Source organism: Nerophis lumbriciformis, linkage group LG29 (genome assembly GCF_033978685.3).
Source record: "Nerophis lumbriciformis linkage group LG29, RoL_Nlum_v2.1, whole genome shotgun sequence".
NCBI classification, from domain to species: Eukaryota; Metazoa; Chordata; class Actinopteri; order Syngnathiformes; family Syngnathidae; genus Nerophis; species Nerophis lumbriciformis.
In genome coordinates, this window is record NC_084576.2 from 6,662,102 (window position 1) to 6,672,500 (window position 10,399).

Consider the following 10,399-nt stretch of genomic DNA (forward strand, 5'->3'; position numbering starts at 1 on the left):
TGTCCTTCTAGTAGCGCTTTTTATTTTTTCAACCGGACTGCCGTTTACTCTTTCGGCAATAGCAGTTCTACTTGTGGATGGATTCTTCATTCATCACTCCAAGCGATGTTTGTGAGTAAGTTTTACAATATAACTAAAACAATTCTTACTTACTAAACCGTCCCATGTGTGATGTCTGTAGGAGTGTCTTCATGCATATCTGTATGTCCTATCGTAATATAATGATGCTAGCGTTGTTAGCACTAAATAATATGCCAACACGTTTACGAGTGTCTGTGTTAGTATTATTAACTTACAACGGCATTATTTTTGTATTGTTTCAGTTTAAAAAACTTCTGCAGTAAATTACCTCGAACCGTCACCTTACAGTTAATGAGTCGGTTTAGCTGGTTGGAGAGCTAGCTTCCGCAGCTAGTGGGTCCATGACGATGACTTCTGTTTTGTTTGATTAGCCGTTTTACTGCCGTTACAGACACCGTTTGGAAAATAATTAAGGTGTGTAAATAAACACTTGTTTTTCTGTATAAATAACTAATTTCGCAAAGTATATAGCTGTAGCTTACAGTCCAGTGCGGCTAATATATGGAAAAACAATTTTTTTAAATTAGTGAGTGTGGCTAATATACCGGTGCTCTCTGTAGTCCGGAAAAACTGTAATTTAAATTTATTTCAACAAGTAACATTGGTTTCGAAATATGAGCTTTTTGAGGTACGAGCAGCCTCACAGATTTAATTAAACTCATATCGCACCGTAGTGTACTTCCTCGCAACATTACAAGGCTTTCCAGAGCAATAAAAGTGATTGGTGTTCAGGTTTCGATCGTTTAGTTCCAGCTTCAGTCATGGCTGGGTCTACCTCAGTGCATGTTTTGCTGTCGATAAGTGATGACTTTGCTTGAGTTTTACCACCTTGTCGCACACATACTTGCCAACTCTCGCGAATTTCAGTGCCCCTCCCGAAAATCTCCCGGGGGAACCATTCTACCGATTTCCACCCGGACAACAATATCGGGGGCGCGCCTTAAAGGCACTGCCTTTAACGTCTTCTACAACCTGTCGTCACGTACGCTTTTCCTCCATACAAAAAGCGTGCCGACCCAGTCACCTATTACAAACCCCGTTTCCATATGAGTTGGGAAATTGTGTTAGATGTAAATATAAACGGAATACAATGATTTGCAAATCCTTTTCAACCCATATTCAATTGAATGCACTACAAAGACAAGATATTTGATGTTCGAACTCATAAACTTAATTTTTTTTTTTGCAAATAATAATTAACTTAGAATTTCATGGCTGCAACACGTGCCAAAGTAGTTGGGAAAGGGCATGTTCACCACTGTGTTACATAGCCTTTCTTTTTAACAACACTCAGTAAACGTTTGGGAACTGAGGAGACACATTTTTTAAGCTTCTCAGGTGGAATTATTTCCCATTCTTGCTTGATGTACAGCTTAAGTTGTTCAACAGTCCGGGGGTTTCCGTTGTGGTATTTTAGGCTTCATAATGCGCCACACATTTTCAATGGGAGACAGGTCTGGACGACAGGCAGGCCAGTCTAGTACCCGCACTCTTTTACTATGAAGCCACGTTGATTTAACACGTGGCTTGGCATTGTCTTGCTGAAATAAGCAGAGGCGTCCATGGTAACGTTGCTTGGATGGCAACATATGTTGCTCCAAAACCTGTATGTACTTTTCAGCATTAATGGCGCCTTCACAGATGTGTAAGTTACCCATGTCTTGAGCACTAATACACCTCCATTCCATCACAGATGCTGGCTTTTCAACTTTGCGCCTATAACAATCCGGATGGTTCTTTTCCTCTTTGGTCCAGAGGACACGACGTCCACAGTTTCCAAAAACAATTTTAAATGTGGACTCGTCAGACCACAGAACACTTGTCCACTTTGTATCAGTCCATCTTAGATGAGCTCAGGCCCAGCGAAGCCGACGGCGTTTCTGGATGTTGTTGATAAACGGTTTTCGCCTTGCATAGGAGAGTTTTAACTTGCACTTACAGATGTAGCGACCAACTGTAGTTACTGACAGTGGGTTTCTGAAGAGTTCCTGAGCCCATGTGGTAATATCCTTTACACACTGATGTCGCTTGTTGATGCAGCACAGCCTGAGGGATCGAAGGTCACGGGCTTAGCTGCTTACGTGCAGTGATTTCTCCAGATTCTCTGAACCCTTTGAAGATATTACGGACCGTAGATGGTGAAATCCCTAAATTCCTTGCAATAGCTGGTTGAGAAAGGTTTTTCCTAAACTGTTCAACAATTTGCTCACGCATTTGTTGACAAAGAGGTGACCCTCGCCCCATCCTTGTTTGTGAATGACTGAGCATTTCATGGAATCTACTTTTATACCCAATCATGGCACCCACCTGTTCACCTGTGGGATGTTCCAAATAAGTAGTTGATGAGCATTCCTCAACTTTATCAGTATTTATTGCCACCTTTCCCAACTTCTTTGTCACGTGTTGCTGGCATCAAATTCTAAAGTTAATTATTATTTGCAAAAAGTTTATTACCGTATTTTTCGGACTATAAATCGCAGTTTTTTTCATAGTTTGGCCGGGCTCCAGTGCGACTTATATATGTTTTTTTCCTTCTTTTTTATGCATTTTCGGCAGGTGCGACTTATACTCCGGTGCGACTTATACTCCGAAAAATACGGTAGTTTGAACATCAAATATGTTGTCTTTGTAGCATATTCAACTGAATATGGGTTGAAAATGATTTGCAAATCATTGTATTCCGTTTATATTTACATCTAGCACAATTTCCTAACTCATATAGAAACGGGGTTTGTATATGCGGCTTTTACACACACATGACCTACTCAGTGGCCTAGTGGTTAGAGTGTCCGCCCTGAGATCGGTAGGTTGTGAGTTCAAACCCCGGTCGAGTCATACCAAAGACTATAAAAATGGGACCCATTATCTCCCTGCTTGGCACTCAGCATCAAGGGTTAGATTTGGGGGTTAAATCACCAAAATGATTCCCAGGCGCGGCACCGCTGCTGCCCACTGCTCCCCTCACCTCCCAAGGGGTGAACAAGGGGATGGGTCAAATGCAGAGGACAAATTTTGCCACACCTAGTGTGTGCGTGTGTGTGACAATCACTGGTACTTTAACTTAACTTAATAAGTGAATTCAATGCATACTTGAGCAACAGCCATACAGGTCACACTGAGGGTGGCCGTATAAACAACTTTAACACTGTTACAAATATGCCCCACACTGTGAACCCACACCAAACAAGAATGACAAACACATTTCGGGAGAACATCTGCACGGTAACACAACATAAACACAACAGAACAAATACCCAGAATCCCTTGCAGCCCTAACTCTTCCGGGACGCTACAATATACACCCCCCACTACCACCAAACTCTGCCCCCCCCCAAGCTCCCGAATTCGGAAGTCTCAAGGTTGGCAAGTATGGTCGCACATGGTGCAAAACAATTAAACACTGTTCTCATGGCATTCAATCGATCGCCACAGAACTGTTTGGTTTGTCTTAGAAGACGTTGAGCCTCTCATCCGAGTCGGCTTCTTCCCAAAAAAGCCCAAATATTTATACTCCAAAACCAGGAGGGTGTGCCTAGGCAAGAATGGTTTCGCCCTATCGTAGTGAGAAAAACAACTGTTTTGATGCAAACGAGCAATCTTACTGTCAATGTTAACGACAGTCGTTGAAGTGTAATTTCCCTTTATTAGCATTGAGGTGTTGTGTGGCAAAACGATCACTGTGGATCGACTACGACCAGTCCCTGAGACAGAGACTAGTGCATCCTAAAGACCGGACAACCCACAAACACAAAAATAATCTGGTGTATGCTATCCAGTGTAATGATGAATGCACTGATTCATATAATTGGGGAAACAAAATAACCCCTAAACCGACGCATAGACGGGCAAACTCTTCAGGCCAAACACTCCTTGAGAACAACAATGTACAGATTCTGGACAGGGGGACGGATGGTACGAAAGAGGAGTGAGGAAAGCCATCTATGTCAAGGTTGAAAAGCCATCCCTGAACAGAGGATGTGTTCTGCGACATCACCTGTCTCCCACATACAACACTGTCCTTTTAACCATTCCTTAAAGAAACAGAAGGTGATCAGAATGCCATTTGTTTAAAATTAAATAGAATAAAAAGTGGGGGATTCCGACTGCTTTGGACTGGCAGTAGTCGATCCACATCGATCATTCTGCCACACAATACCTCAATGCTAATGAAGGGAAATTCCACTTCAACGACTGTCGTTTGGCTTTGACAGTTAGGATTGCTCGTTTGCATAAAAACAGTTTTTCTCACAACGATAGGGCGAAACCATCCTTGCCAAGGCACACCCTCCTGGTTTTGGAGTATAAACATTTAAGGTTTTGGCACCATCTGCTAAACTAGATCTGACCAATCTAAGTCTATACGCAGTTGCGATCGATTGAATGCCCTGAGATGACAATGACCTGGATGAATGACAACATTCAAAGACAATTAAACTCTACTTTTGTAGAAAACATTAGGAAATGGACTTGCACACACTTCAGCTGTAATGTTTGCTGTATTTGCTGCAATACATGTGATGACTGTAACATGTGAATTGGAAAATTTCTGGAGGGACTGGCTAGACAACGAGAGTTGTGCTTGCTCCCTTCGAGGTAAGGTGCCTCTAGCGTTTTGGTACAGGATGGTTACTACGTTGCAGCATGTGGAAGTCTTAAAAGGGAACTGCACTTTTTTTGAAATTTCATTATGAGAGACAAGAAGACAAACGTTTTTTAATTTTTTCGCATTCTAACAGAGAAATTGGATCGTTCTAAGTGGCTAGCAAGGCAGCTACCGTATTTTTCGGACTATAAGTCGCTCCGGAGTATACATCGCACCGGCCGAAAATGCATAATAAAGAAGGAAAAAAACATGTATACGTCGCACTGGAGCATAAGTCGCATTTTTGGGAGAAATGTATTTGATAAAATCCAACACCATGAATAGACATTTGAAAGGCAATTTAAAATAAATAAAGAATAGTGAACAACAGGTTGAATAAGTGTACGTTATATGACGCATAAATAACCAACTGAGAACGTGCCTGGTATGTTAACGCAACACATCATGGCAAGAGTCATTCAAATAACTATAACATATAGAACATGCTATAAGTTTACCAAACAATCTGTCACTCCCGATCGATAAATCCCATGAAATCTTCCTCCCCGGTGTCACCTCTGATATGCGCCGTTTCCTTTCTTTCTGCTGCTCGATTGCCGTTCTCTGCTGCATATTTCACTACGTCCAGCTTGTAATCTGCAGTATATGATTTCCTTTTCGGTGCCATTTTTGTTCAGCCCTTCTCAGTTTTTATAAGTTACCGCGTATGTTGAAATGATCCATTTTTATAGCTACGGACGTAGTAGCAGGTAGCATCCCATGACCCACAATGCACTTCTGCCATGACCCACAATGCACTTGTACCATGACCCGTCCCCGCATAACTTCTATTGGTTGACGTGTGTGTGACGACCGCTGACGTGTGTGTGACGATTGCTGACATTTTTTCGTCTCTTCCGTGAATTAGATAATTAATATTATTTGATATTTTACGGTAATGTGTTAATAATTTCACACATAAATCGCTCCGGAGTATATGTCACACCCCCGGCCAAACTATGAAAAAAACTGCGACTTATAATCCGAAAAATACGGTAATTATGAGCAATCAATTCTACCACTAAATCACTTTAAAATGCATTTAAAAACCGTTAATACTTCATTTACGTTCCGTAACCTATATAATAACCAAACTGCAGCGACATTGTTATTGTAAGAGCGACCACTGAGGAACTATTTTTCTAGTGTAGTAACACATTGGCATGCTTCGGTATTAGCCATAAAAGCTAGCTACGGAAAGAGCTAAGCTAGCTTCTACAACAACACAAAACGCGTTTGGGATTGTAATGCACAACACAATGTGATAGAACACCAATCTGTACTGACTGAAAAACATGAACAATCATTTTAAAGTATCTGTAAAGTATTAGCCCACATTTCATGTTTTTTTTGTCCACAGCTAGTTAGACAGCGTATGTACTGTAGTTGTAATAACAAGCATGACGTGCTGCCTGTAACATGATCGATATTAAAGTGTGACTCACTCAATGGACAGTTGTGCATTGGTCCAGCTGGCTGGGGACGTTTTTTTCCGGTTTATTTGGGTAAGCACTCCATACATGTCAAAATAGCATGTCTCCAAGTTCCACATTTACAACGCCAAAGTCACATTCACCTTGCTCTCTTCCGTCTGCTCCAACGTCTCACCCTTCCTTTGTGCTCACTTCTCGAAGCAGGAGCTCATCCTCTGTATATTCAGCTTCAAAAAGTTAAGGTTGTGAATCCTCATTTGTCCAAAAATAGTTGTCTTAGTTGTCCGTTATTGATTCTCCCATGATTAGATCACACATCCGCCTTTGTTTTCGAGAGTAGGAACACACATTTTTTGCAAGAAGTCGGACGAGCGCTACTATGGAAACGGTAATCAATGGGCGGAAGAAATTAGTCGGCGTACCGGCAATGAGTAAAATTATCAAAATACGGTAAATATTGTACATATTACATATTGCTATGAAGGTGTCTGTTACTACATATATATGTACAATATACACACACATACTTGCAGTGTGTATATTGTACATATTACATATTGTTATGAAGGTGTCTGTTACGACATTATATATACACTTGCAGTGTGTATATAAAACATATTACATATTTTTATTAAGGTGTCTGTTACTACATTATATGTATATATACTTGCAGTGTGTATATTGAACATATTACATATTGTTTTGAAGGTGTCTGTTACTACATTATATCTTTACTTGCAGTGTGTATATAAAACGTTGATGGAGGGTTTTAAAGTTGATTTAGAGGTTTTTAAAGGCTACAATGGTGGCGCCCATCAGCCACATCTTCCAAGCGTTTTTAATAATTGTTAAAATCCTAAAAAAAAAAGACACATGTGTTCTTGTCTCTCATAACGGTTGTGAACGATAGGCAAAATTCCAAAAAAAGTGCAGATCCCCTTTAAGGTGGTGGTGGTGGGGTTACCTTGGAGTAGAAGCACCTGTAGCTCTTTGACCTGGGTTGAAGGGCAAAGACCAGGCACTGGTCAGAGCTGTGGAGGGGGAAGGGCAAGTGGGGCAGCAGGCTGTTCTTGTAGTCCACAAAGAGAGACAAGACCGCACTGGGGTCCTGTTAGAAGGGGGGTCATAAAATGTGAGGGTTTTGCAGGGCTTATGAACTCAAAATATGACATGACTGCTTACCGGGTCATAGAACCTGATGGTGCCGACGTGTTCCTGGGAGAGAGTGATGCTTCCATACTGAGAGTGGACAAACAGCAGTCCTCTGGAGAAGAAGCTGACCTTACCTGAAAACACATAAAAGGGTTACTTTGACGATTAAAGGACTGTCGATACCCATGCCACTGTGCATATTTACCATCTTCAGGCGCTGACAGATGGCTGCTTGACAACACGTACGCCGCGTCCGCTACGGTTAAAGCGCTGCCCAGACAAGTGTTTTCCTCATTCTATTCACGCACATAAATATGTAGAAATGACCTTGTCAACCACTTGATTATGTAGAGTGGAATACACTGGATCAAAAATGATATCTCGTCTGAAACCTCTGTGTTCGTGTACCTAATGCAGTGGCTCGTTTGTACTTGTAATATAATATTTTACCTTTGTGAGTTGTTGTGTCCGCTCAGACTGCTTGACATCAGCTTCCATCTATGTCAAAAACAACAATTTCACCCATATAACCGCAGCCAACTTCCACCAACGGTCCGCATACATCCGAGAAGTGCTGACACGTACCATCCAGCAGGCATAGCGAGGCACGGCGGCAGTCAGGATGGTGTAGCAGCTGTCTGAGGACACGGCGCCATCTGCAGGGGAGGAAACACACGAGACAGTTGAAGCCACATCAAGCACAGAGAACTTGCAAACACCAGCAACGGGAAGTCACACCTTTGTGTTGAATACTGATAACGGACTCAAGGAAAGCTTCAGAGAAGACCACGGAGCCCAGGTTGCCCCCATCGCCTTGCAGGTCTGGGATGTCACGGACCGTCATGGAGGCCTGAGGAAGAAAGTAAGGACTCTAGACCCAGGGAACGGATCACACACCTCTTGGTTTAAATTAATTTAATCTAAATGGCACTTACTGTTTTAATGACAAAGTGGCTCGCTGCATCAGTTAGAGGAAGGAGCCTAAAAAGGAGAAAATCAAAACAAATGACTTTTTATTGCAAATCTCAACGCTGATTGGATGCTGAACACCCACCTTCCCTGCTTATTGGCCGCCTGAATGTTAAATTCACATCTGGATCTGAGTGAGAGCAGAATCACACACACTCACAAACACCACCTTCTCTATCGTTAAATGAGCATTTGGGCATTCCACCAAATCAGTGTCATTTGCTTGTTGTAACTTTCTCAAAAACAAACAAACTCTTTTAACTGTAAATCTGATAAACACATATTGAACTATTCAAAATGCGTATTGACCCATCTCAGGCAACTTTTTTCCATTATTGTACAAGGGTCCGAAACCGAAAATGACTCATTCGAGTAACAGGAGTGAGCTTTTAGCATATAATTAAAAATACATTAAATAATATATATATATACTGTATATATATATATATACATATATATATATATATAAATATATATTTATATATATATATATTTTTAAATCATATATACTGTATATGATATATGATATATATATATATATAAACACATATATACATATAAATATACATACTTATACATAATATATACACACATACATATATGTGTATATATATATATATATATATATATATATATACATACATACATACATACATACATATACTTATATATGTATGTATGTATGTACATATATGTATGTATGTATGTACAGTATATATATATGTATATATATATGTATATATATAAAAATACATACATATTTCTGTGTGAGTGTGTGTGTTTGTTACGATTCAAATTTGATTACAATTTTTTTTAAATTAATTTAAAAAACACTTTAAAAAAATTTTTTTTTAGATTTTTTATAATCGATTAAGAATTGTTACACATACATACATACATATATATTTTTTCCTTCTGAAATATATATATGTATATATATATATATACACACACATACACATATATACAAACCCCGTTTCCATATGAATTGGGAAATTGTGTTAGATGTAAATATAAACGGAATACAATGATTTGCAAATCCTTTTCAAACCATATTCAATTGAATGCCCTACAAAGACAAGATATTTGATGTTCAAACTTATAAACTTAATTTTTTTTTTGCAAATAATAATTAACTTAGAATTTCATAGCTGCAACACGTGCCAAAGTAGTTGGGAAAGGGCATGTTCACCACTGTGTTACATCACCTTTTCTTTTAACAACACTCAATAAACGATTGGGAACTGAGGAAACTAATTGTTGAAGCTTTGAAAGTGGAATTCTTTCCCATTCTTGTTTTATGTAGAGCTTCAGTCGTTCAACAGTCCGGGGTCTCCGCTGTCGTATTTTACGCTTCATAATGTGCCACACATTTTCGATGGGAGACATATCTGGACTGCAGACGGACCAGGAAAGTGCCCGCACTCTTTTTTTACGAAGCCACGCTGTTGTAACACGTGCTGAATGTGGCTTGGCATTGTCTTGCTGAAATAAGCAGGGGCGTCCATGAAAAGACGGCGCTTAGATGGCAGCATATGTTGTTCCAAAACCTGTATGTACCTTTCAGCATTAATGGTGCCTTCACAGATGTGTAAGTTACCCATGCCTTTGGCACTAATGCACCCCTATACCATCACAGATGCTGGCTTTTGAACTTTGCGTCGATAACAGTCTGGATGGTTCGCTTCCCCTTTGGTCCGGATGACACGATGTCGAATATTTCCAAAAACAATTTGAAATGTGGACTTGTCAGACCACAGAACACTTTTCCACTTTGCATGAGTCCATCTTAGATGATCTCGGGCCCAGAGAACCGGCGGCGTTTCTGGATGTTGTTGATAAACGGCTTTCGCTTTGTATAGTAGAGCTTTAACTTGCACTTACAGATGTGGCGACGAACTGTATTTAGTGACAGTGGTTTTCTGAAGTGTTCCTGAGCCCATGTGGTGATATCCTTTAGAGATTGATGTCGGTTTTTGATACAGTGCCGTCTGAGGGATCAAAGGTCACGGTCATTCAATGTTGGTTTCCGGCCATGCCGCTTACGTGGAGTGATTTCTCCAGATTCTCTGAACCTTTTGATGATATTATGGACCGTAGATGTTGAAATCCCTAAATTTCT

General features: G+C 40.3%; 1 protein-coding gene across 1 annotated transcript in view; it reads right to left on the reverse strand.

The window, feature by feature from the left end:
• Window positions 1-10,399, reverse strand: part of dnaaf9 (dynein axonemal assembly factor 9) — an 82,183-nt gene that overhangs the window by 48,156 nt on the left and 23,628 nt on the right. The window contains exons 15-22 of the mRNA XM_061925135.1: window positions 8,363-8,407; window positions 8,244-8,289; window positions 8,047-8,158; window positions 7,894-7,964; window positions 7,759-7,806; window positions 7,514-7,604; window positions 7,339-7,442; window positions 7,121-7,264 (exon numbers count right to left, since the gene is read on the reverse strand). Coding sequence (XP_061781119.1) covers window positions 7,121-7,264; window positions 7,339-7,442; window positions 7,514-7,604; window positions 7,759-7,806; window positions 7,894-7,964; window positions 8,047-8,158; window positions 8,244-8,289; window positions 8,363-8,407 — 661 coding nt within the window. The remainder of the gene's footprint in view (window positions 1-7,120; window positions 7,265-7,338; window positions 7,443-7,513; window positions 7,605-7,758; window positions 7,807-7,893; window positions 7,965-8,046; window positions 8,159-8,243; window positions 8,290-8,362; window positions 8,408-10,399) is intronic.